Source organism: Ricinus communis, chromosome 7 (assembly GCF_019578655.1).
Source record: "Ricinus communis isolate WT05 ecotype wild-type chromosome 7, ASM1957865v1, whole genome shotgun sequence".
In the NCBI taxonomy this organism is placed as follows: Eukaryota; Viridiplantae; Streptophyta; class Magnoliopsida; order Malpighiales; family Euphorbiaceae; genus Ricinus; species Ricinus communis.
The window spans coordinates 2,284,562-2,310,960 of record NC_063262.1 but is presented as its reverse complement, the minus strand read 5'-3'; the positions used below and the strand labels follow the sequence as shown (position 1 = coordinate 2,310,960).

The following is a 26,399-nucleotide window of genomic DNA, read 5'->3' as shown; positions in this document are numbered from 1 at the left end:
TAAAAGTTAATTATTCTTTATATTAACTATAAAAAGTAAAAAATAATCTAATATAAAAAGAATCCTTTTAAGATTAACATCTTTATTATTTGAGTTAGATCAAAATATATGATAATGTACGTTTTAATGATTGAAAAATTTGAGGATTATGCCAACAAGGACAAATGTTATTTCTTTTATTTTTCTCTTAATTAAAGAAGAAAAAGAAACACAATAAATTAAAGATTAGAAATGAAAAAGAATACCTAATATATGTGACATAAATAATAATAATAATAATAATTCTGGAAGCTCCATAAAAGCCAGTCTTGTTCTAGTATTTCAAACGTCCCAATTCTGTCTGATTCCAACAGTCAAATAATGCTGCTCTTTTCTTTGAATTAAATGCCTGCCTTGATTTGAATTTTATTATTTATTATTATCAATTTTCTGATTTTCCTTATTCGTTGCTACAAACTCTTTTGAACATTACAAATTTCTTCTAGACTTTTGGGGTTAACGGTCCACTTTTCTTATATGAGTTATAGCTTTTCTTTTCCCTACATCGCTTTCATAATCCGGTGCCATCCATTTAAATATTTGTATATTATATTTAATTATCATCTATAATATTTATTCATAAATTTAAAATTTTATATAATTAAATTTATAAAATTAATTATAACTAGACAGGATTCTAATAAAATATGTAAACTTTTTAAAAAATTATATGTTAATTTATTATATATTTCATAACATTAAAATATTTTTTTAATCTTATCATTTGAATTTTATTTTATCTCTCATAATTTTTTTAGCAAATGAAATGAACTTATTAATATATTTCAATCGAACATATCTGAATTTAAACTTCGATAATCAATCTATTAATTTTATAATATAGTAGCCTTTTATTTTTCATATGAAAACAATCAATCCATGTTATAAACAAAATATAAAATAAAATATATTTATATTTTCATTCTAAGGGCTACTTTAGCATTTCTATAGGCATCTTCTATCTTTGAAATTTGAAATTAAAACCAAGCAGAAAATGTAATGTCAAACTAGTCCAAGCAAATATGATATGATGAATAAAATATCCATAAGGAAAATGGACATCAATTACTCAAGAGAAGACATGATTCTATGAGTTTTGGGCGGCACCTGCCTTGAATCTTCCCCTTTTGTTCTTCACATGATTCTCTTTTCTTAATCAAATTTAATCTCTTAAAAAGGTTCGTGAGTGGTTGATGTGAAATGAATAAAAAATCTATCTACGTATATAGTTTTGATGGATGCCAACCACTATTTATTTAAGTGGGTGTTCAATCTAAAAATTTTGATGATATATAATAATTTTTAAATTACATATATCTAATAGGTTTTTTTATTATATAAAAAAAATAATCGACGAGCCAATCAGCAGAATGATATGTAGCTCGAGCTTAATTTGATTAACATCAAATACTTTTTAAATTGATTATGAGAAATTCGCAAGTAGGCTAAATTATTTATACTATAGTTTAGACTATTAATTTAATTTCAATTTTAAGGAAGAAAAATAATAATAGCCAAAACGATAAATGTAGAGACAATGATTTAATAGTATAATTATTAGGAAGCGTGAAGAAAGTCAACAAGCTGAAGTAAAGGAGAGCGTAATAGTCAACTGGTTTAGCTCTATAAATAAATAAATGGTTATAATTGTCAAAAATTAAAATCCTACTATAGTACCCACACGTCTGCGCTTACAAAACGCGGTTACGAAAGGGATTGGAGTCAACTTTTTAACTAATTTTACAACAATGCCCTTCTTGATTATGCCTAATTCTAAGTTTTATGTTTAACTAATTACAAAGATAACTCTCTTTCTATTTTATTCCTATTCATTTGTGCCTCGACTACATAATAAAAATAATTATATTTCATATACTTATTATTACTATAAAAATAATAAAATTCTTACCCTTATTAATTGATTAGTAAATAAAAATATTCATATTTAAAATTTAATTAATTTTCACTGAATTATTTTATGTGTAGAGATTATTTGCAGTCAATACCAAAAAGACATACAGAAACTTAAATGGAAAATAGAAGGATAAATGACTCTAAATCACACCATATTTATTGTGCAAGCATATGAATCTTGTTGATAGAATGAAAAATAATAAGACTTTGAATTTTATTATTTTAAATTTTGCAGTAATTTTAATTAAGTAAAATCTTTTTGGCATAAGCTCTACTTAGACATCTAAATTTTAATTATTTAGTCATTTTAAAACCTTAACTTTTAATTTAACCTAACAAACACTTAAATTCTATTTTTACCATTTCTTGAATATTTTAATTTTTTTATTTAATTTAATAGATACTTGAATTTTATTTTATAATAAAATTAAAATATCTATACATAGTACATGTGGAAATGTCAAGAAATATTTCAAATCATGAATAATATGAGTTAAAATATCTATTAAATTAAATTAAAAATCAAAAATAAAAAAAAATAAATTATCAAAGTTAAGGTATCAAAAAATGCATTTTGTCAATATATTCACAATTATATATCCAATTTAAATTCATTATTTGAATCCCATTTCGACCACACATGTATTTAGTAAAATTAGAAACACCCTTACACAATGCACACATGGGAATTAATTCTTTATGACGTGAAAAGGTCCACAAAAGAAAATAATATTTTCTTTTTCTTTTTCCTTTTAATTTATTTATTTTTTTATAAAAAGAGGAAATAGAAAAATAAAAATGATCCCTTAGCTTTGGTTGTTTCTTATTAGTTACTCCAATGTAGGAAAGAAAAAGGATTAGGTTCTCTCTTTCTCTCTAATTTGAACCCATCCAAACATCATAAAAAAATAAATAATCATTTTAATATAAAAAGCATCTATTTATATCTTTGTCAACATTGGTGGTGGCCTACCTCTCTTTCTCTGCCCCAAATTCCTCTGATTTTAATATAATATAATATATATAATCTTTAAGAATATACTATATAATAAAACCAATAAAGAGCAATATTTATCAATCTTTATAGCACATAAAAGAATATCAATTTATATATAATATAATATAATAAAAGGGTGGTTAGATGCTTGTCAAACATTTTATAATTGCATGCTGTGCTGACTGTGTGCATCATTTCCACTATTCTCTTGTCCTAAATTAGCATCCTAAACAAAAGGGCATTTATAGTACTTACATTTCTCAATTCTTAATCAGACACTAATCGTGTTTATTAAATTGATTTATTAATTAATACATTTTTTTTTCAGAACTTCAAATAGATTCATTTTATTGTTGTGTATTATGAAAATAAACTCTAAATGATTTCCATAAAAATCGAATATTTTAAAAAATGAAAAATTATAAATATTTGAAACATATTGTTTTGATTAATTTGTTTTTATTATGAATTTTGATACTTCACCTTCACACATACACACATAAAGGTGAAATATTTTGTTTTATTAATTTCTTATATCTAGTAAATTTAATTAGTACCATTTACAATTTTAATCCATATATAAACTTTAACTTCATATATTAATAATTAAAAATAAAATTTAAATATATATTTTATGGAAAGAATATTAATAAATAAAAAATAATACTTTAAAACAAATAACTATAGTCATAAAAAAGTTAATACTTTTATAAAAATATGACTGATTATGTATAAACAACTTTACAAAGTTAATGAAAAATGTAATATTTTATAATTACCAAAAGATGCTATCTTATAAAAGAATTTCTTATTTTTCTAAATCAAAATAAAAATTTTGATTATAAAAAATTATAATTCTATAAAAGTATAATTAATTTTATGTAAATACACTAGTTTTTAAAAGAAATTACTCATTCTATGTAAATAAATTATTAACGAAAGATAATAGTCTTACATTATCAACAAAAGTTGCTATCTTACCTTTTCTTAACATTTTTTTTTTATAAATTAAGTAAATTCTTGTAGTTTTTATTAGTTAGAAAAAAATATAATTTCAAAAAAGTATGATTAATGTGTATTGTAACACCCGGAATTTTTATATATTTAATAATGAGTTTTTATTTAAGTTAATTATAGCTTCATTATTATTGGGTTTAATTTGAAATGATTTAATGAAAAATTTAATATTAATCAAATAAATGAGTTATTTTCTATACCCAATTAGTTTGAAATTTTAAGAAATTATTCAAGTAAACTATTTGAGAAATGATTATATTTTGGTTATTCAAATTTTTCCAAATGCATATTTATATAAGTAAAATTATATATTGAAAAATTTTGGAAGAAATTATAAAGGATGTTTTTATAAAAGAATTTTGGAAAAATTGGTATTATAATTGATTAGTAGTATTAAATTTTAAGTTGGAAATTGATTATTTAATTTAATTGTGTGTTAGGACTAAATTGGAAACTTATTTTGGTATAAGGATTGAAAGTATATAATGTTATTTTTATGAGGTTTTAATGGAAATTTGTGAGCTTGGTATTTTTGTAAATAAATATGTCGGTCAGGGGTATTTTTGTAATTGTGTATTTTCAATAATTCGGATTTGGCCCAAATTAAATAGTTAGGGGCTTAATTGAAAGACTAAAAAGAAGTTTGGGGGTCAAATTGAAATTCTGCAGGATGAAATTGTAAGTAATTAAGGAAGTTGAGGGACCAAATTGTAATAAAGAAAAGTACGGGGGCCTAATGTCGATATTGAAAGAAATGGAATCGGGGAGAGAGAAAGGAGATCGGGAGAGAGAGAGAGGGCGATGGCCGAAGAAGAAGGCAAGGAAGGCGGCGGCGTGCGGCGTCGGTGACGAGCTCCGGGGGCGCGGAGCGGCGTGCGCTGGCGAGCGCAGCGGCGGCGGCAGCAGCGGCGGCGAGAATCGCGCGTGTGGCAGCGGCTTCCAGGCGTGTTTCCGGCCGTTTCCGGCGTTGTTGGCGGCCGAGTTGGGTGGCGATCGGCTCCCCTTGGAGAGAGCTTCCTTTTGGCGGTAGCGGCGTCGGTTTTGGTGGCCGGAGGAGAGAGTTCCGGCGAAGTGGAGGCAGCCGCGTTTTTGGGCTTTTCCGGCGAGCTCCGGCGGAGGATGGATGATCGGAGGACATATCCCGACTCTCCTCAGCTCAAGCTTCGCGATGGCACTGGTTTCGTGGCGATCGGGCTTCGTTGGCAAATCGACGGTCGAGATCGTCCGCAAATCTCTCCGGATGATCGGGTGTCAGATCGGAAAATCGGAAGCAGGGATCGTCATCAGCGCGTCGTTGTGAGTCCGATGGTGTGTTCGGATCGTCGATCGGACTCCGGCGGCCGGAGGCGAGTCGACCGAGCGTCTCGGTAATTTTTCTTGGCCCGTTAATTTTAGAAATTCTTGGTTTAATTGTGTCTATTGGATTATATTGAGTATTTGATGATTATTGTGAGTCAAAAATAATTGTCCCCGCCCTTGTATTTTTATCTTTGTGTGGCGGAGTCGGGAAATAGTGAAGTTTGGGGACCCGACTCCCGTTGTTTAAATTGTTGGATATTTGGAGTGTTTTTCTGGCAGGTCCTGGACCCGTTTTACGGGGGGTAATGTTCGTGTTGTAGGGGAGGTTCGCCGAATTTCGGTAGTTCCCGCAGTCGAGATTCTTAAACAGTCGATCCTAGGAGTCTAGACCTAGGATTAATGATGGATTGTCTCGGTATTGATAAATTGTTTTCCGTGATTAGATGATCATGCATTGGCTCGCTCCAACCGAGGCAGGAGCGAGCTAGGAGGTCGCCAATCCTGTGAGTTAAAGTCATTTAATCATTGCACTATTGCTAAGTCCGATTTAATATGCTATTTTGAAAGTTTATGCATAATATGGTTATTAGTATCATAGCGTAAATGATTTCAACTGGACTATTAATTATTGAAAATAATATAAATATTATTATTAGTAACGTTATAATAATACATATATTATTATTCGCTCGACACGAATTGCACGTTGCCTTATCCTAAACTTTTAATCTTTATTTTGATATGTGTTGAATGATTTCATTAGATAATGATATTTATTAAATGTGGTGATTGCAATTTGGGAAATGTGGCTTGTAGAACATGCCGCTCGATGGGTTACATCTCAATAATCATGGATATGTAATAAGATATTTATGGGTTTGCCCTGGTCGAGCATGGCTCTCTGGGCTGATTTGTGTAAATTCTTAGGAAGTAAGGTCCTGGTCGAGCATTGCTCTCGGGCTTATTTGGATACTTAAGTGACCAGGGTAGGTAAGGTCCCTGGTCGAGCATTGCTCTCGGGGCCTTATTGGATTAAGAGAGCCGAATGGCTACTAGATTTCTTATTTGGATATTTAAGTGACCGGTGGAGGTAAGGTCCCTGGTCGAGCATTGCTCTCGAGCGATCTTATTGGAATTAAGAGAGCCGAATGGCTACTAGATTTTGGGGTTTAGGGTTCTACCGAGCCACTCGTCCCGTAAAAGTAAAAATATATTTTTATTTATTCATTTATTAATTTATTGTGGTATGATTATAATATGGATTGTATTTACGTGCATGGTTGATATTTTGATTCGAATGATTAATATTTTATGTGAAGGAAATAGTAGGGTATGATATTAGTATGGTTTGATATCTGATTTGAATAATCTATGTTTTCCGAGAAGAAGCAATAGTCCCTAGATTATTTGATTTTAACTCACTCTAGACCGAGTCTCCATTTATATTTTTTTCAGATTCGTATCTGTTAGTTCTCCATGACTCTTATTCAGTAACCCGACTCCTTCATCATCGGGTGATGTATTTGATTTGATATGTAAATTGGTAAATCTTAGACTCTCCGCAGTAGTAATAGTAAATGTATCAGTTGTAAATTTTCTGAGCTTCGGGTCTCGCCTAGTTTTTCTGGTAGACCGAAGTAATTTTGTAAAGTGTAACTATTAAGATAATTTGTGGTTTTAATAATATTAATTTGAGATGAGATTTGTTTAAATCAGTGAGTGTCAGGCTTACTACGGGTTTCGATGCCCTTAAGCCTACCCATTCCCTAGTGCCGGTCACGGGCCCACGGGTGGGGTCGTGACATGTATAAACGAAATACTTTATAAAGTAGTTATTGAATTAATGGAAAATATTATTCATAATCCAGAAAATATTTACTATCTTATAAAATATGATAACTTTTATATTTTTTAAAACTGAAACAGATTTTCAACGGTATTTTAGTAATTTGTAGATTAAAATAACTAATACTAATATGTTATTTTTCACACAAAGAAAACATTAAAAAAAAAGGCTAAATATTATATGCTTCATGTGATTTGATGTATTGAAGGTGTTTTGGTAAATAGACATTTGGGATGTTTCTTATATTTCAGAGTGGAAAGCCATGAAAAGCCTTTTAACAGAGCAGCACAAACACAAAGGTTTTTGCTTATTCGAGTCTTTTAAAATGATTACTGTTTGATAGAAACCCAAAATCTGGAAACAGAAAAAAAAGAAAAAGGTTTTGTGGGGCTTTCGATTTTGTTTTTTTTTGAAGTCTTTGTTACTGTAAACTGTAAAATAGAAGAAGCTGTTTTTAATGGCAGAGATTGAGTTGGAAATTGCAGAGCAATAATACACACAGGCTGCAGCTATTCAAGAAAGTTTCAGAGACCACAAAAAACTAAATAGGTAAAAAAGAGCTCATAATTTCTTCACCAACTAACTCCATAAACCATTTCTCTTCAAGATATTTTATGGAGTCCTTTCCTTTCTTTTTTTAATTTGGAGAGAAAATAAAAATTTCAAGAAATCAGAAAAAGATCTTAGCTTTACCATTAATGAACCCCTGTTCTAAGAAGCATTTATTTGTTTCAGGTAGCTCCCCAACGGTACCAAAAAAAAAACATTGCTTTTTATTTCCTTCTCTATGCAACCCAATTTCCTTCATTTTCCACCTTCACAACCCAACATAAAATATTTGATATTTTCTTGAAACTTACTACCACTTCCTTGATTTTCTTTTTCTCTTTTTGCAGAAGAAGAAAGGTAAATGATCCTTGACAAGAATGATTCTTGAAGAAACAAAGATGTCTCTTCTTATTATCATCACCACATCAATTTTTCTAGTGACCTCAACTAGAGCTCATCATGGTCATGATCATAACTCAACGATCCGTTGCAGGAATTCTTGTGGAGTTGACGAGTCAATCAAGTGGGTTTCTTATCCATTTGGGTTTTCAGATGGGTGTGAAATTCAATTGAATTGCAGACAAGACACAGGAGATATCGGGATTGGTGAATTCGTAGTTCAAAATATAACCCCAAATGGTATCTTGGTCTCTCTTCCTGCAAAGTGTAATCGTTCACTTGAAGCTATTAGCCCTTTATTTGGCGATCACTATGCACCAGCTTGGAGAAATGGGTTGCTTTTGCAGAACTGTACAAGGACTTTAAGTAGCTGTTATATACCCACAAGTTCTTTTGCAAACCAATTGCATATACCCAGTTGCAATCCGAGAAGTGATAATATAACCTGCTATTCTAGAGAGAGATTAGGAATGGATGTTTTGAGTTACAATAATTTGAATTCGGCCGGGTGTAAATTCTTGTTCTCATCATTTGCTGTTGGGTCTAATAACCCATCCGTTTCGCTTGAGTTCGAGCGAGTTGAGTTGGATTGGTGGCTTGACGGAAGTTGTAAACTTAATCGGAGTAATTGCTCTAAACATGCCAATTGCACAGATATTAAGCTTGGTGATGGGAAGGGAGGTTTCCGGTGTTGGTGTCAAGAAGGGTTCACTGGAGATGGGTTCAGAAATGGCGATGGTTGCCGGAGTGGTGAGTCAACTCGGTCTATTGATTTATTTATTTGTTTATCTTAATTGAATTAATTTATGTTTTTTTTTTTTCTTGTGTTTACGTCTGATTTTTGGTCGGGAGGGGTGGGCATGGGTTGGCTTTTGACTGAGGCAACTGGGTACCTAAGTTGATTGAAAATTGGAGAAAGACATTTCGATGGAGTATTGGTCGGTTCGTAAGCCATAAAAGTTGAAAAAAGAATTAGGACTACTAGGGTTATTTTTACAGGGTTCAAACCTCAATAGTATTCTTGTCTTCTAAAAGTTTTAAACGTAATGCAAAAATACTATGTGGGCTATGGTCACTAATGAAAGTAATGCTAAAATTTAGTTAGAGTTTAATGCAAATTCACTGCTGTTCAAGATTAATGGTTAGATTATAAATAGAAAACATCAAGTACAGTTCTCCAACATGTTCTTAGGAGACAGGACGAACAAATTCTTACTTGTTGTAGGACGGAAACTACAAAGGAAAATGCAAAACTTTTGACTTTGAGGCTCCAAAAATGTGCATAAAGTCACCTTGGACCAATTCAAAGGAAATCTATTTACAAGTCTGACCAGAATAAGCAAATGCTATATACCTGCCGTGATTCTAGCCTCCTATACTGTGTTGGGAAGATCCTCATCCTGTTTTTGACTGTTAAGTGTATATCAGTTTTCTATGTTCTAACGACATGCGTTTTAGGGAAGAGAACTATTTGGTCAAAATGTGAAATGGCAAAAAGGCTCTTGTATATTTCAATAATTGGAACAATAAGTCAAAAAGGAATTACTTTTTGTCTATGTTGTGTTTATCCATTTGACATAAAATGATGAAGGAACTATTTTGACAGTAACATATTTTTCCGTAAATCTAGTGTTATCCGTTTATGGTAAATATATGACCGGAAATTCCACACACAAATAGTTGATGGGTGTGCTTATCCATCTGTGAAAAGAAAAAGATAAAAACTGGATAGAGGTTTTATACTCTAATTGCTTTTGGTTTGCACATAAAGCTAACTTTGATATACTATGTGATTTGAGCCATTTGGCTATTTTGATTTAAATTTAAAATAGTTGAACTTAAAAAGAGTCCATAATGTTATTACAACATGCAATGCAAGTTAGTTTGATTTTTTAAGCAGGTGACATGTGATGATCAATTGTTGAATGCAGACTTGTATTTTTCAAATAGACATTTTCTTTTTCTGATCCTTGATTCTTTGCTTATAACATCAGTCTCTGGCTGCAATGCTTCAAAATACATTAATGGCCAATGTGGTGGAACTACTAGAGTTGGTGTTCTTGTTGGAGGTAAGTTGCTTAAACTATAACAGCAATAAACAGGTCTCCTTTTCTCCCTTTATCTACTTATGAAATCTACAAGTTGTAATTGAGTTGCTGCATTTTTACTTATAAGAAAGAAGCTATAGATTTCTCCAAACCACTTGCCACTGGCATTGCTCTATTGATTTATTTTCAGGTTATTTTACTCAAAATCACGCTTTAAAGTGTGCTTGTTAACTCATTATCCATTTGTTAATAATTCAGAAAATCTGTATACTAGAATTATACACCAGATGAGAATAAAGTCTTCAGGTTAATGTAAATTTATTTTGATTGATTCTTCTATTTGGAATAATCTTGAAATTATCAAATTAGCTTCTATGTTTGTCTTCTTATGGTGCATTGTTCTGTTTCTCAGGGATTATTGCTGGAGCTTCATTAATGGCTGGTTTGGCCCTTATCTGGTACTTTGTCCGACAACGGTCCACTTCTTTGAGAAACAGATTGAGTGCAAAGCGCCTTCTTTGCGAAGCTGCTGGCAACTCTAGTGTTCCCTTTTACCCATATAGAGAAATTGAAAAGGCCACCAATGGCTTCTCTGAAAAACAAAGACTAGGAATTGGAGCCTATGGTACAGTTTATGCAGGAAAACTTCACAATGAGGAATGGGTTGCTATAAAAAAGATCCGGCACAGAGATACCGATAGCATTGATCAAGTTATGAATGAAATTAAGCTCCTTTCCTCTGTGAGCCATCCAAATCTAGTTCGCCTCTTAGGTTGCTGCATAGAGGAGGGGGAACCTATCCTTGTTTATGAATTTATGCCCCATGGAACCCTGTGTCAGCATCTTCAAAGAGAGAGGGGAAAAGGGCTTCCCTGGACAATACGGCTCACAATTGCTGCTGAAACTGCTAATGCTATTGCCTATCTCCATTCTGCCATGAATCCACCAATTTATCACCGAGACATCAAATCTAGCAATATACTGTTGGATTACAACTATAAGTCAAAGGTAGCTGATTTTGGTCTTTCTAGACTTGGCATGACCGAGTCATCTCACATTTCAACAGCCCCACAAGGGACTCCAGGCTATCTTGATCCTCAATACCATCAATATTTCCATCTTTCTGATAAAAGTGATGTCTACAGTTTCGGAGTAGTGCTTGTAGAGATTATAACTGGACTAAAAGTTGTTGATTTTTCTCGACCTCACAGTGAGGTGAATTTGGCTGCACTTGCTATTGATAGGATTGGAAGAGGTTGTGTTGATGAGATAATAGATCCATACCTTGATCCAAATAGGGATGCTTGGACACTGTCATCCATTCATAATGTGGCCGAGCTTGCATTTAGATGCCTCGCTTTTCATAGGGATATGCGGCCTACTATGATGGAAGTGGCAGAAGAGCTAGAGCACATCAGGCTTAGTGCATGGGTTCCAAACATGTACATGGCCTCGCCAGCAGCTTCCTCTTGTTCTTCACCAGACAATGGAAGTGAGAGGTCACTAGGTGTTCACTCTATTAAGAAGGCAGGGGTAGTCAGCCGGAGATTACTTGTTCCACAAAGACCAGCAGATTGTTTGACTTCATTGGAGGAAATAAAGGATAGTTCCCCTGTTTCTGTGCAAGATCCTTGGTGTAGTGAACAAAGCTCACCTTCAGCAAACAGCTTGTTGGGTAATGCAGTTCAGTAATAGAAAGTTGGTTCTTTTTGTTACTCTCTGTGAATATTATTGAGTTATCGTACAATATTCAGTTCCTTACTACTTACAGAAATATATATATCTATATATCTTGTGAGTTTGACCTATCGACCTTTTCTATTTGTTTATTTTGCAATTTGTTCCCAATGTTGAAAAAAGAAAGGTTTAAAAGCCATCACTATATAGATTCTGCGTATGCTTAGCAAGAATGTGACTGAAATTTTTAGCGTGAATGTAGATTTGTAGGTGAAGAACCCACATCTAAGATTAATTTTGTCTTTTTCTATATTTTCTTGCGGTTCTATACAGATAGAGATACTTGTGTTCAATCTTAATTCTTGTGGATGACTAAATTTCTGATCATGGCATTAGCAAGCCGAATATCTTCAGCATGGATGCAAACTGTTGATGAATTTGGCGATACTAAAAATTGCTTCTTTAGATTAGATAATCTTCTGCATTTGAATGGTTATTCTTTTTGTCAGCTTTGTGATGTGTTCATTCTAAGCTCTCAACAGAGAATCTTCATTGAACATTGCAGACTTCGGAAAAAGTGCATTTCTATGTGTGCAAGCTTCTAGTTTGTTAAGGTTTCATCCTGCTAACAAATTTCCAAGGAGGAGTTGCATTATCAGGGTTTTGCTTCATTAGCAATTCTGCAACCTTGTTAGTGCTTGTTGGAGCATTATCTCTGCACCAGCAGATTTTTCCTACAGAACCATCTCTGCTGCGACTTAAAATGCAACCTTTGCAGCTCATAATTGATCAAGCTTTTTCAGTTTGATTTCTAATGATCACATTATTCTCTCCTCCGGAATGGTAAGGATTGATAATTTAATAAACAACAAAACATAAGAATGCTCTGGTTTATAACAAAGATTAATATCCAATTATCCATGTTGCAAAAAAAATGCTCTCGGCTGTAAAGAAGATTAATTACAAAGAGATCCCGTCTAGGACTTGAACATAGAAAAGATTCCAAAATAGTGAGAGTATGCAATGAAGATGGCTACTGTAAGTATAAAATGGATAATCTGTGGCACGATGCACCTGCCAAGTAGGTCAATTTTCTATAAGCAATCAATTGCAGTATAATCAGCATACCAGTAGTGGGAAACTAATGATTGATTATGTGAATTTTATATTCCCTTCTAAAATCTTGAACCCCACCAAAACTTGAATCTAGAGGCCAATTCAAGAGAAGCCTAAGCATTTCATTGGAATCTATAAGGGCATATATACAAAATGTGAAGAAAAGGGAACAAATGAAAATAAGGGAGGGAATCCATTTAATGGCCATAAATTATATCTAAAGAATCCCTCATCAATAATGCTCTTCGAAAGAGCCACATCTTCCATGGATGAAGGAGTGGAGGCATTTAAGTGGAATGCAAGAGTCATTTACAATTCTTGTCAGCAATGTGTATCACTTAATGCTTTGTATATAAATTCTCAAATGTTATAATACATGGGTGTTCTTTCAGACAGAGATTTTACAATTAAGAAACTATCTAACCTGTAGAAAATGTATAAATTTGCAGAAGGTAACAATTGATTCTAGGCAATGAACAAGGACAGTTAGTCAAGTTCGATTTTGAATTTCAACCTGCAGGTAAGACATCATAAAGATTAGGCTCCAGTTACATTCCACCATGCTGAATCTTTACAAGTTTATAGCAGTAATACATATGCTTGAAACTTGTTAACTTGGTTCACCAGCAAAACAGAACATTAACTATGAATATGATGCAACAGCAGTCATATTTTATGTGAAGTTCAATGGATGATTTATAGCCTTTAATTGAAGAATAAGACAAAGCAAATGCATAGGTAAACTTCAGAGGAACTCCATCGTTGAAAGTGAAATCAATTTCACGAGTTATTTATTTATGAGAATAAATTGCAATCAAGTGTTTATGTCCCTAGTATCGGTAATGCTCCACTCAGATTATGCAAATGCAATAGCACGCTACCAAATGGAGAAATTTACAAGTAGATTAAGAATTACTCCGAGAATTCATTTTCATTCACGAGTTCCACTCTAATGAAGGTGAAACTGATAAAATGAGGTGCACCAAATTGACAGATAAAAGAGAGCGAGTCACATTCCATGAGCACATTAAGTAGAAAACAGATTACAATTTTTCTTTTTGATAAGGAACAGATTACCTTGTACCTGTAATTCGGGAGTAAAGCCCTCGGGTTATTTTCAACTAGAAATATCATCTATCCATGACTTCTAGGATCAACAACTTGGTGCACCTTCCTGGATTCAGCACTTGAGTATTGTCCAACAACACGAGCATGAGGAACACTTGCTTTCCCACGGGCAAGAGCATCCACATTCTCAAGGAGGTACTGCCTGGGAAATCTACCAACTACATTACCCTCCTCGTTCCCTTCTTTGTCAAGGAATGCAAAATGTGGAATACCCTCAACACCAAACTCATCAAGCTCTTGTTCCCATTTCGTGTTGTCAACATTCAGCATAACAAAATTAACCCTATCCCTGAACAAAACAATGGTAGCTAACTTCAGAAAAAGTTAAGAACAAACAATTAAAGAGGGCCAGTATTGGCCAAAAAAGTAAACATGTCTATTTTCTTTTTAATCAACAAGGCAACTGATATAAATCAACAAGAGAGAGATTGAATATTTTTACTTGAACTGCTGCTCGACTTTGTAAACATCTGGAGCTAGCTCTCGACATACTTCACACCAATCAGCATAGAACTCGACAACAGTGGGTTTCCCATTGGAGAGAGCCTAATTAATCAGCCAAGTAAATTTTGTCAAAGAAAGACATGGCTTGGAATAGATTATGTAAAAGAATCCAATTCAATTGACTTCGACTCAATTGAAATCCTGCAAAATCATGTCATCTTTGGCATGTTTTTCATTTCTTTTAAAATCCCATATTTCGTTTAAATTGAAGAACCAAATTCGAGCAACTACAACTGTCCCAAACATGATAATTAACTAAATATAATTCAATTGAATTGTATTCTGACAAGGAATAGAATAATGGAAACCTCTTCATAAGGAACAGCAGCAGCAGAGAGATCCTTCAAAGAAACACCAAAATCCAACCTTGCAGATAAGAAAAGACCCACAGCAGCAAGAACAGAAATGACTCCTATTTGCTTATTTACATCTTTATTTGGAAATTCAGGCAACCCAGAAACCGGTGACGAACTTGAAACCTCAACATCACCTTTAGTATAACTTATTGAGGAAGTGGGTTCAACAAGAGCCTTATCCTGCATTGAAATAAATAAAAAAAGATTGAATGTTTAGCACCAGAAACTGAAAAAGAATGAGCCTTAAAGTTTGAAAAAAAAAAAAAGGAAGAGAAGAAGAAGAAGTACAGTTGTGGAGGTTTCAGTGGGTTTCGGTTCTGTTTGGCAAGCTATTACTACAGTTGGGAATTTACGAGGTTTACTTTGAAAGTGAAAAGAGGTTTTGAAGCCATATGAGCCATGAAGATATGGCCGGAATCTATGGAGTCCTAAAGGGTTTGAAACCACACGAGCCATTCAAGATATCTTTTCCTTGCTCTTCTTGCTTGCTTGAGGTGTATTGGTTTTCTACTGTTTTTGTGGTTTTTAATAGTATAATTGAGTTTAGTTGTCAATGCAAGGAAGCAACTTTGCTTCTTCCAACTTCTTGCAAGATTTGACAAGGACTCAGATAACCTTCATAAACGACTTGTCGTTCTATGTGTTGACGTCCCATAATAGATAACATTCTTGCATTTAAATACAAATTTTAACATCAATTCTATTTGGTGAAGCAATTTTTATTAACCTCTCTTTTAAACCCAGCTTTCTTATATTTGTCTGGCATACACAACAAGTCAAGGAACAACAATTGGGAAAAAGAAATCAAGAAATTAATAGATGTGACAGCATTTTTGGATACTTGATACCCAGGTTTCAATAATATTAACTCGTACAATTTGACAGACAGAAAAAAGATTGTCAAGAATTCTCCAATATCCTGCAGAATAAACTTAAAATCTATCCTTTGGTTCTGAAAAGAGTTTTCCACATCAAATGCTAACGTTTAGCTTGTGGTTACAACAGCTATAAATAGTTACTCCTTGTCACGAAAGATATAAACTTTGAAGACATTCTTCCTTATAAGCTCAAAAACACAAACATCATTTTCCTTCAGATCATTCTCCCTTCGAAATGCAATCCACCCTTTTCCGAAATTCATTCGTTTACACGTTCTCTGATTGGCTTTAACATTCCATTCTCTTCCATCGGGAACTTGAAGTTTGAAAAACCTAGGGGCTTCCTTCAGAACCTCTCTAGCAAATTGAGCTGGCACGTACTGCATACAAAAGGACAACTTCGGCTAAGTATAATTTTAAAATCAATACTGATAAAATTCATGAGTCTGTCAAAAAGAGTTACCGCAGTATGAGAGCGAAGATTGAGTTCTCGCAAGATGATCTTGAAGCAAGGCCTTTCAGTCCTGAACTTTCTGCAAGCATCAACTGCTCTTTCATTTTCTGGGGATGTTATAGCTTTACCTGCATTTAATGGACATGCCACTAACAAGATATATATATAGAGAGATAGATACTATAAGGCGCTAACAACTTTTCTTGCATCTTACATTGCTGTGTAGTTGTGTTTAGACTCTGATGGACTGGGATCATAATATTGTTTTCAGGCCCTCTAGTAGTTGCAGTAGAAGGGTAGTGAATCTCACAGCCAGAAGGAGCAAATATGCGTACTCCGAAAGTGAAGAAACCTATGAATTCAAAAACTAGAAAGTGTTCTTCACGAATTGAGTAATGCTCCATAAAGTCATTCCAGTTCCTATGAAAATAAATTCGATTCTCTGATTTTGTCAATCCTATTCTCCATGCAAGACCATTTGGGATAATGAGATTCACTTCATTCAAAAGTACATTAGAGTAATCCCTCATAAACTGGACTGGAATCATCTGCATGTAAATAATGAAGTTTCTTAAGATCTTATATAATAAAATGCATCAAACCCCAAAAGGGTTCTCCTTTTGCAGAAAGTTTGCTTTCTTCCCATAGAAGACGATTGAAACTAAAAAGAAGTGTTGGCTAAAAATAGCATGTGAGCCAAAATACTTATTATCGTTTGAAAGTTTTCTGGACATTCATTAAAGTTTGAAGCTTTTTTGCTTTTTTATGCACGATTTAGAGCATCTTAAAGTACACAGATGACAGTAAGATGTGAACATTTATCATTCACAGAAGAATTCTCAGCTTCAGCAATGATGTAACAGAGAACAAACAAAACCAAACAGAAACATTCATGTTTGCAGACAAACTACTACTGGCTTAAGCTTCTCTTCATGCGCCTTTCTTTTCCAATTTATTCAGTTCATTTCAATACTTTACGCAAAGTGTAGTGCTTTAAGAAGTACAAGAATCACAATCAAGAAGTGAACTTTGAGAACAAGTTCAGCATCCCAGTGAAGACAAAACAGAAACATCCATTTCTGCTGGCAGAAGAACAAGAATAAAAAACAACAACAACCAAGGTCACAAGATCAGAGAAGCATTTTACATTCTTAACCAAACAAAATGGTTCATTGCACTTACAAGGAAGAAAAAAAAAGAAAAAAGAGAAAGGATGTCATGGGAAAGAACTGCTATTTTTTTGTCTTCTAAAGTTTTTCTAAGGATTATTTTGAAGAAACCTGCAGATGGTCTATAAGAAAAATGCCAAGGACTTGAACCAGATCTCATTTCCTTCTCTGTAGCCGTTGATTTTTCTGTTTAAGGAAAGTCTCAGGGGTTGCTTTCCTTTTCGTTGAATAATTTTGCTCTTCTCTTACTTCATGGATAGAGCAAGTGTTGAACAGGTATTTTTAAAATCCATGTACAATTACAATAGCCAAAAAGGGAAAAAGTCATGATAAAGCAGTTTTTGTCCTCATTCCTGAATAAGCAAGTGAACCCTCAATTTTCATAAAGCAAAGGAAAAAGCACTAACACAATCTGTACTTCTTACAGCTGTTAAAGTAACGGCTCAGACCAATTATACATAATGCTCATCTGCCATTGACATTTAACAAGATAATTCATTTGAGTTTTAGTTTTAGGACCAAGATATGGCAATAGATCCTTTTTCTTGGTTATGTCTGTAGTAAAGAAATTATATGGAGCTAGAAGAACCAATCTTCTCAAATTAAACCATAATTATGCAACTTCAGCTCTCTAGAGAAGTCATCGACACCAAAACATTACCAGGGAAATGGAATCCTGTTTTTAGATGATAAAAAGATTTTGTTAGCTCACCTGAGGTCAACAGGATCCAGAGATAATTCATCAAGATTCAACATTTTTAAATGCTGTTCTTTCTATAATTTGAGCTATTGTTTTTTCTTAAGTCTAATGAAGATTAAATTGTCAACCCCAACTAAGTCTAAAGATTTTCTAATGTCAAGTTAGCCATGCGAATTTGTTTATTATATTTAAGCCATCAAATAATGGGATGGTAAAATGTATGCAATTTATGAAATTTCCCTTGTCGACATCATTCCTTGATTTTAATAAATCGGCATAACATGATAATTCACCACAAATTCCTGCCTTAACCGAATATACATTAGTGAAAATCAAAAAGCTAACTGCCTTGTATACTTTGGAAGTAGCCAGAAAAGAAATGCTGGGGAATCTATCAGTGTTCTGCAATAGAAGCTTTATATCCACTGTGAACTTCTGCATGCCTTCATTGACCTGCACAAAGAGCAAAAGCATGCAGATAAAAGTGCATCAATTCTGTAATCTAGTTGATTGTAAAAGACAAGTATTTAATGATCGGAAATATGTCAAAATGCTATATTCATTTGACTTCTGAACTCAGTTCCATTAAATTGCAGCATCACAGTTCAGAATAGAACCTGGCTTCAAAGTCCATCTTAAAAAATTTGAATTAGCAAATAACTTAGAACATTTCAGGTGTCAAATTATGGTTTTCTGCCTGTCAACCAGATTAATTAAATTAAGGTATGCAGATTAGCTCTTACCCTCATCAATCAATACTCAGGCCCAGCATCTTGATCTGCACGAAAAATAGAAGTTCTCATCACCTTTACCATATTGTTATTTATAAGCTCAAAGACACAGACATCCCCTGCCTTCAGATTATTGTCCCTGCAAAATCAATCCCTTTCCAAAACCCAAGCGTCCACAATTTTTTCATAGGCAAATTGTCCAATCTCTTCCATCAGAAAGTTCAAGCTTAATATAGTAAGGAGTTGGAGCTCTGCTAAGATACCTTCGAGAAAATCCCATTGGGATGTACTGCAAAATAAAAAATTAAGTAAACAAAAGAAATGAAGAAGAGAAGAATTACAGTTAAACTTATTTAAATGACAAAATTGGAGGACTTCAATAACCAATCTCATATAAAGGCTTACCAGCACAGGGTTAAAGCACTTATATGTGTGCAATACAACCATGAAAGAAGGATGTTCAGGATAGTACTTTCTAGCAGCTTGTATTGCCCTGTGAGTTTTTTGGGGATACCTTTGCAAAAAGATTTTCACTTGTAATAGTTTCTACACCTTCACATTTCTGTTCTAACTGAATTTCACCTGAATTTAACAAATTCAATACTTCAGAAAAGAAATGAAAGAACAATAGAAATAGTACACAAATATTTTAATGTGCTTACCGGATTTAACTTTAGACCTTTTGCCATCTAATAATTCATTGAGCTCATGTGAGTAAGACAATCTATGTTTGTCCAGTTTTCCTCTTCTTGATTCATTAGCATCTACATCAGTTAATTCAGCCAACTGCTCCATCTTAATCTTTTTGTCCCTTGTCTCGTAATGGTACTTAGAATTTGGGCTCACAGCAAAAGCAACATCTCTACTTCTTTTCATCCCTGGATTCTTCCCTAATACAGGGGGCCTTTTGCTGGATTCTCCTTGAGTTGCACTTGCATCACTAACTTTGCTTTTCAAAGAACTACTAGATAGGGATAGAATTCTAGAACTGGAGATATTAATTGAGGTATCATCTTCAGCTTCAGCCTCATTTGGGATTAGACATTTCTTACTACAGATAGGGCCTCGATCATTACATGGATATTCAATTTCACAAGCAGTTGCATCACAAATGATAATATTGAAATTAGAGAAACCACTGTATCCAAAGACTAAAAGGTACCCGTTGCAGATTGAATGATGTTCTACAAAGGCATGCCAACCATCATTAAACCAAATGTCATTGTGCACTTTACTCAATCCCACTTTCCAAGCATGACCATTTGGGACAACGAAATTAGCAACTTCAGAAAGTGTCATCCCCAAATTTCTGAACAAACTTAATTGGAATTCTCTACGAGTAATTTAATTAAGTCAGGCTATAAGTGTAAACACAACTTGTATTAATCAAAGAAGTCAAGATCAAACATTTAATCATGTCAAGTCTACATGCAGATGACAAAAATCTCAAGAATGGTTGGCTATAAAGCAATACATGTATTAGTGCTGAGCATGGATCTCGGTGATTCCCGTCCGAACCGAATAACCGTACAGAAAAGTACCAGAACCAAAAAGACCGAAAGTTTTTATAACCGAATTGAACCGATCCGAATTTTATTATTATTATGGTATGGTACTGGTTCTTTAGTAAAAACCGTACTATAATCGTACCAGAACCGATCCGTCTTGTACTGATCCGGACCAAACCGTAGAACCGAATTTTTTACATATATTATAAATAATTATTTATATTATATAAATAATACATATATTAAAAAAATAATACATATACAAAATTATTTTATATTTATCATTTATATAATTCAAGCAATTGTTATCGAAATACAAAAAATAATACATATTAAAAATAACTATAATATTATAATATACTTTATACTCTATAAAAAATTATAAGTTATATATATTAATATGTCACATAATATATTGATACTAGTAATCTAGTATACATACTATAATACTAGATTTAAAATTTATTTACAATCTAGAATTTTTGACAAGTTAATTAAAAAATTACTTAATTTAATAAAAAGTTATATAAATTAGTAAAAATTATAAAAAGATATTATTATATAAATATAATATTATTTACACTATATTTATTAATAAATTAATTTTTAATTATATAATATTTTTATTTTAAGAATAATAATATTAATTATACCAAAAGTATTAATTTATATAAATATTAAAATTAAGAAATGAATATTTTAAAAATAATTTTTATATTATTATACTAATAAAACTTAAAAAATTAAATATTTAGAAATAATTAATTTATTAACTTTTAAAATATTATAAATTAATATTAAATTATAAAAAATATTAAATTATATTTATAAATTTAAATTTTTTTTTGAAAAGGATCAAACAAAATTTGAGAAAAAATTGTCAAAACATCTTTTAACAATACAAAAGTTCTTTACTTCCTACAACAGCAGAGGTCCTGATTTGTTGTCAAGATTGGCTTAAAAGTTTAAATAAACTTATCTAACTAGAAGAATCAATAGAGGATATTGAAAGCATAGAGTCAGGTAACATTTCTTTACTTCTTACATATGTTTGTTTATTGTTGATGCTGTTAAGTCTTATTGACGTAATTTTTTACTTTTATTGTAGAAATTATTCAAGATCCTGAGATTGGTGAGTCCCTTATGCCAAGATTAAATGTGGAGTGCTAATTTTGAGGGGAGATAATAACATTCCTTTGCTAATTTTGGACATTAATTTTAATGCTACATAAAGTTTGTAAATTTATTTATTTTAATGATTGTCATCTATAAAATATTTTTATGCTAGCAGTAATATATATTTTAATGGTTTGTATTTGAATATTGAATGAATTATTGTATTTGTAAGTGATTGAATTGCGAAACAGGTTGTTCAAGAATGTGCTTGCAATTTTAATTCAGATGTTCATGCTACTTTTTTTAGGTTGGTAATCATATTTTCTCTAAATGTATTTGATTAAAAATGAGATTAAAGTTGTGTTTTTAAATTTTTTAGAACCGAAAATAGCACCGAACCGAACTGTATTGAACCGTAAAATTGGTACAATACGGTATTGGATCTTTTTATGTTTGGTACGGTACTGATACTTTTAATTTTAAAATAACCGAGATTTGGTATGGTACTGGTGAATTGGACCATTCCGTGCTCAGCCCTCATATGTATATCAAAAGTATTTCACCTATATGACTTACAAGCATACAACCTTTTCTTTATCCTTGAATACATTGTCGTCTACCATATTAACCTCATAAGTAACTGCTTTTCTAATATAGAAATCGCATCTTGGTTTTATGATCACCCTTTATAGCTGCTAAAAATGGGTTATAGCAAGAGCATTAAACATGCAAGCAAATCACTTTAACAAAAACATCTTATAGTGAGCCTTGTTGCTAAATCTGTTCAATTCCAAGAATTTTTTGAATTTCATATGGGATATAGTACCGTTTTAAACCCATACTACTTGGATTAAACATCATTTTATCAATTTGAAGCTCCCAAGAAGGGAAGAGAACTTCACCAAGAGTAATTAAAGCTTTAAACAAGAAGAAAGTAGCAGTACTTGGATATATCTCATCCCATAGATTGTAACTTTTCTTTCTCTTTCTATCACTAGAATCTCTGTTATAAACACATTCTGGCTGGTTGCTCAGAAACAACAGCCCAGAAAAGAGTAAATGCAAGAATCAAAAGAACAAGAAGAAGAGATCGCAAATATGTTTGCATGTCCTTCACCTGATGGAGAAGCAACAATACATTATTTACTACGCGTAATGATAAAAAGGAAAAACTCTCACCAGCTTCTTTTCATTTATCGTACTGGGAATGATTACTTTGAAGAAATCCAACAAGGGTTTCTCCGGTGGGGAATGTGACCGCTGGAGATTATCCCTATTGACTGCTTCCACTTTGCTCTAGCGAGCCATAGATTTAGCCATCTAAAAGTAGTTGTGACAGCTAGTAACTAGTGAGCCTCAGCTTTATATTTAAGTACTCTTCAAACCGTGGTTTATTTTTTCCCTTTTGGTATTTACAAAAGAAAAAATAAAGGCTCTTCGATGTTGAACATTTGTAGACTTGTATCTGTAATAGTTGCAGAAGGTGAATTTGTTGTAACAGTTCCAGCAATTAACGTAACCAAATGAATTTGTTGTAATAGCTTCAAGTGTCTATTTAAACAAACGAAAATTCTAAACTAAATTAAAACAGTAGCATCACAACTCAAGTAATGGGCCTTCTTCTTTTCTTTTTCTTTTTTTTTTTTCCATTTTTTCTATTTTAATTTTCTAAACTGCAGCAATGTTATTGCTAATCAAGGCCCCGAATACAAAAGCAGAGCATTTAAAGGCTCTAGATGAACAGTAACCCAAGCTAACCGGTCAGCTACCTCATTTGCTGTTCTGGGAATATGCTTTAACTTGGGATCGTTCATTTCATTAATACACTCAGGCGGAGGCGAAAGATTTGTAAAACCAGTTTGAGATTAGTGCCAACAATAGAGGATGACACCCTTATTTATTCAAAGAAATCTGATCGACTTATATAGTCGAATTACAGCAACAAGAATTCAAAAACAAACTTCAAACTAACAAGGCGAGATGCTCTCAACCTCTTACAAACTCGGTCAAGATGTTATCAACGTCTATTGACTTATTCTTATAAAAATAACTTAACATTCCCTCCCTTAAGCTAACTGTGGACACAAGTTAGCTTATCCTTCTTCTTTTTGAACTCCCAGTTGTTTTCTGAATCTTATTAATGCTTCTGTTTGCAACGGCTTGGTCATTAAGTCAGCAACTTGATCTCAGGTACCGCAAAACTCCAGTTTAATCACCTTATTTTGAACTAACTCCTTTAAGAAGTAGAAGCGAACATCAATATGTTTACTTCTTCCCTGCATCACTAGATTTTTTGCCAACTTGATGGTTGAACTGTTGTCACAAAATATTGTAGTGCTTTCTTCATGAACATAACCAAGCTGCTCAATTATTCTTCTAAGCCACACAGCTTGACTCGAACACCCTGCAACTGCCACGAACTCAGCTTATGTACTTGACAAAGTGACTATTGGTTGTTTCTTGGACAACCATGAAATAGCTCCACCTCCAATCATAAAAATATAACCAGAAGTGCTTCGTCTATCATCTAGGTCACCAGCATAGTCACTGTCTGTAAATCCAACAAGTCCTTCAGGACATCTTTTATACATAATTCCATAATCAGTCGTACACTTAATATACCTCAGAATCCTCTTAGCTGCTTGTAGATGTAATGTCATTGGCTTGCTCATAAAACGACTAATGAGGCTCACACAGAAGGTTAAATCAGGACATGTAGCAGCCAGGTACATGAGGCTGCCTACGATCTGCTTGAAGTTGATTTCACACACTGCAGTTCCTTCAGCATCCTTATGCAGCTTGGTTCCAGGGACAATTGGCGTTCTCACTGGTTGGCATTCTTCCATGCCAAACCTATCCAATATTTCTCTTGCATACTTCTTCTGACTATGAAGTTACCATGTGGAGTTTGTGTTACTTCTATTCCAAGAAAGTACTTCATTTGTCCCAAGTCCGTCATTTCGAACGTATTCATCATGGATGTTTTGAACTCCTCCATCATGGTTTCACTATTACTAGTATAAATCAAGTCATCAATATAGACACTTACAATAAGTAAGTTACCTGAGTTGCTCCATTTCATGAACAAGGTTTGTTCATTCTGACATTTATCGAAGCCTTCTTCATTGAAATGTCTTTCAATTCTACTAAACCAAGCTCTAGGTGCTTGTTTTAGTCCGTAGAGAGCTTTATGTAGTTTGAGCACTTTCGTTTCTGAACCTCTTCTTCTGAAACCTTGTGGCTGCTCTACATAAACATCCTCTTCAAGTTCTCCATGAAGGAAGGCTAACTTGACATCTAGTTGCAGTATTTTCCACTTCCTTTGTGCTGCTAATGCCACGATCGTCCTTAATGTCTCCATTCGAGCAACTGGTGCACACACTTCACCATAATCAATGCCATGCTTCTGTGAGTAACCTTTCGCTAAAAGTCTCGCCTTATGCTTCTTTAATGCTCAGTTTGTGTCGAGCTTCGTCTTATAGATCCACTTGACTCCGACGACCTTTGTATTGCTTGGTAACTCAACAAGAGTCCATGTGTTATTTTTCTCAATGGACTCAATTTCTTTCTTCATTGTTGTGATCCAGTGCTTCTCCTTAATAGTTTCTTCAAAACAGGATGGATCATTATTCATAACCATCATCACCATGTCACAGTTGACATTTTCGGCACCATCATTAACTTCGTAGTCACTAAGCCATGCTGGACTACGTGAAACAACATTAATTTTGTAGTCACCAAGCCATGCTGGACTACGTGAAACCCTACCACTTTGAGTTTGACTACGTGAAACCCTACCACTTTGAGTTTGAGCAATAATTGGTCTCTTTTCAACATCTTTACTTTGAAGAACATCATCGGTTAATGATGTACCAACCTGCTCCTGTATGCTTCCTCCAGTCTGTGTCTCGACATTCTCAATTGGAACGGCATCTTCAATATCTTCCCTCCCTTGCTCTGAAGTTCCTTCAAACACTTCTTCATCAAAAACATCATTGTTTTCCCAGTTGAGTTGCATTAAGTCCTCCATTGTGTGAGTTGTTGTCCAGTCCCATTGTTTATCTTCATAAAAGACAACATCTTTGCTTACTGTTGTCTTATTGGTGAGTGGGTTGAATAGTTTATACCCCTTTGATTCATCACTCAAACCAATGAATACACATTTTGTGCTACATTTATCCAGTTTAGTACATCTTTCCTTTGGTACATGAACGTATGATGTGCAACAGAAGAAACATGACCTGACCAGGCTTGTTCAAGTGTGATATGTTGAAGAGCAGCACTAGGACACCGATTGAGCACATGGTTGCTCCATTTGACCGCTTCAGCCCAAAACTTCTTCGGCATCTTCTTTTCTGAGAGGATTGAACGTACCATATTCAGGATGGTGTGATTCTTACACTTAGCAACTCCGTTTTGCTGAGGAGTGTAAGCATTAGTTAGTTGTCTCTTCACTCCTTGATCCTCACAGAAGCTTCGAAACTCTTCAGAGTTGAACTCTCCACCTCGATCTGTTCTTAAGCATTTAACTCCACAACATGTCTCCTTCTCTACCATTCTCAGAAAACACTTAAAATAATGTAGTGCTTTTGATTTTTCTACTAAAAAATACACCCAAGACTTTCTGTTATAGTCATCAATTAAACATAACACATATCTCTTGCCACTAGAGCTTACAGGTTTGATCGCTCCACATATATCAGCATGTATCAGTTCTAGCACCTATGTGGCCCTCCATGTACTCCTTTTTGGAATTGTTTATCGGTGATGCTTTCCAAACATACAATCTTTATAGATTTCTGAGTTCTTCTCTAGTGTAGGTAGTCCATGAACCATCTTCTTGGTTTCAAGTTGCTTGAGTGCTGCATGGTTAAGGTGACCATAACGCCTATGCCATAAGGATGTAGAAGATCTCTTGTTAGAGGCAAATAAACATCTATTACTGTCTTTAATA

At 33.4% G+C, this 26,399-nt stretch overlaps 3 protein-coding genes across 9 annotated transcripts; 1 reads left to right on the top strand and 2 right to left on the bottom strand.

Moving 5' to 3' along the window:
* Positions 1-7,352: 7,352 nt before the first annotated feature.
* On the top strand, positions 7,353-11,916 carry LOC8260574 (wall-associated receptor kinase-like 14). 3 transcript variants are annotated; one of them, XM_015721258.3, is made up of 4 exons: positions 7,353-7,661; positions 8,009-8,810; positions 10,055-10,129; positions 10,521-11,916. In XM_015721258.3, exons 2-4 carry the CDS (start codon positions 8,039-8,041, stop codon positions 11,798-11,800), a joined length of 2,127 nt encoding a protein of 708 aa, XP_015576744.1. In that variant the 5' UTR covers positions 7,353-7,661; positions 8,009-8,038; the 3' UTR covers positions 11,801-11,916. The 3 variants fall into 3 exon arrangements, with proteins under 3 accessions (XP_015576744.1, XP_015576746.1, XP_002522378.2); XM_015721260.3 differs by lacking the exon at positions 7,353-7,661 and adding an exon at positions 7,668-7,847; XM_002522332.4 differs by lacking the exon at positions 7,353-7,661 and having other exon boundaries at positions 7,668-8,810.
* A 745-nt stretch (positions 11,917-12,661) lies between these two features.
* On the bottom strand, positions 12,662-15,438 carry LOC8260575 (thioredoxin-like protein HCF164, chloroplastic). 5 transcript variants are annotated; one of them, XR_007216636.1, is made up of 6 exons: positions 15,178-15,438; positions 14,842-15,069; positions 14,472-14,575; positions 13,979-14,318; positions 13,326-13,415; positions 12,662-12,859 (listed from the first exon to the last, which is right to left on the bottom strand). XR_007216636.1 is itself a non-coding variant. In XM_025157938.2 (4 exons), exons 1-4 carry the CDS (start codon positions 15,343-15,345, stop codon positions 14,036-14,038), a joined length of 783 nt encoding a protein of 260 aa, XP_025013706.1. In that variant the 5' UTR covers positions 15,346-15,438; the 3' UTR covers positions 13,787-14,035. The 5 variants fall into 5 exon arrangements, 1 of the variants encoding a protein (XP_025013706.1); XR_007216637.1 differs by having other exon boundaries at positions 13,986-14,318; XR_003079502.2 differs by lacking the exon at positions 12,662-12,859 and having other exon boundaries at positions 13,234-13,415.
* A 241-nt stretch (positions 15,439-15,679) lies between these two features.
* Positions 15,680-20,120, bottom strand: LOC125370590 (B3 domain-containing transcription factor VRN1-like). The gene is made up of 9 exons (XM_048376553.1): positions 19,484-20,120; positions 19,336-19,403; positions 19,085-19,110; positions 18,903-18,960; positions 18,448-18,543; positions 17,404-17,580; positions 16,436-16,769; positions 16,231-16,349; positions 15,680-16,147 (listed from the first exon to the last, which is right to left on the bottom strand). Exons 1-9 carry the CDS (start codon positions 20,118-20,120, stop codon positions 15,905-15,907), a joined length of 1,758 nt encoding a protein of 585 aa, XP_048232510.1. The 3' UTR covers positions 15,680-15,904.
* Positions 20,121-26,399: the final 6,279 nt, after the last annotated feature.

Excerpts from the sequence above, each read along its gene's own strand:
- LOC8260574 (XM_015721258.3), top strand. The coding sequence starts at position 8,039 with ATGATTCTTGAAGAAACAAAGATGTCTCTTCTTATTATCATCACCACA. Across the intron at positions 8,811-10,054 it reads TGGCGATGGTTGCCGGAGTG|TCTCTGGCTGCAATGCTTCA; the intron begins GTGAGTCAACTC and ends TTATAACATCAG. Across the intron at positions 10,130-10,520 it reads AGTTGGTGTTCTTGTTGGAG|GGATTATTGCTGGAGCTTCA; the intron begins GTAAGTTGCTTA and ends TCTGTTTCTCAG.
- LOC8260575 (XM_025157938.2), bottom strand. The coding sequence starts at position 15,345 with ATGGCTCGTGTGGTTTCAAACCCTTTAGGACTCCATAGATTCCGGCCA. Across the intron at positions 15,070-15,177 it reads CCACTGAAACCTCCACAACT|GATAAGGCTCTTGTTGAACC; the intron begins GTACTTCTTCTT and ends ATTTCAATGCAG. Across the intron at positions 14,576-14,841 it reads CTGCTGTTCCTTATGAAGAG|GCTCTCTCCAATGGGAAACC; the intron begins GTTTCCATTATT and ends CTGATTAATTAG.
- LOC125370590 (XM_048376553.1), bottom strand. The coding sequence starts at position 20,120 with ATGACACTTTCTGAAGTTGCTAATTTCGTTGTCCCAAATGGTCATGCT. Across the intron at positions 19,111-19,335 it reads GTGAAAATCTTTTTGCAAAG|TACATCCCAATGGGATTTTC; the intron begins GTATCCCCAAAA and ends TTTATTTTGCAG. Across the intron at positions 16,770-17,403 it reads TTTCTTTTTTTTTCTTCCTT|ATGATTCCAGTCCAGTTTAT; the intron begins GTAAGTGCAATG and ends ATTTACATGCAG.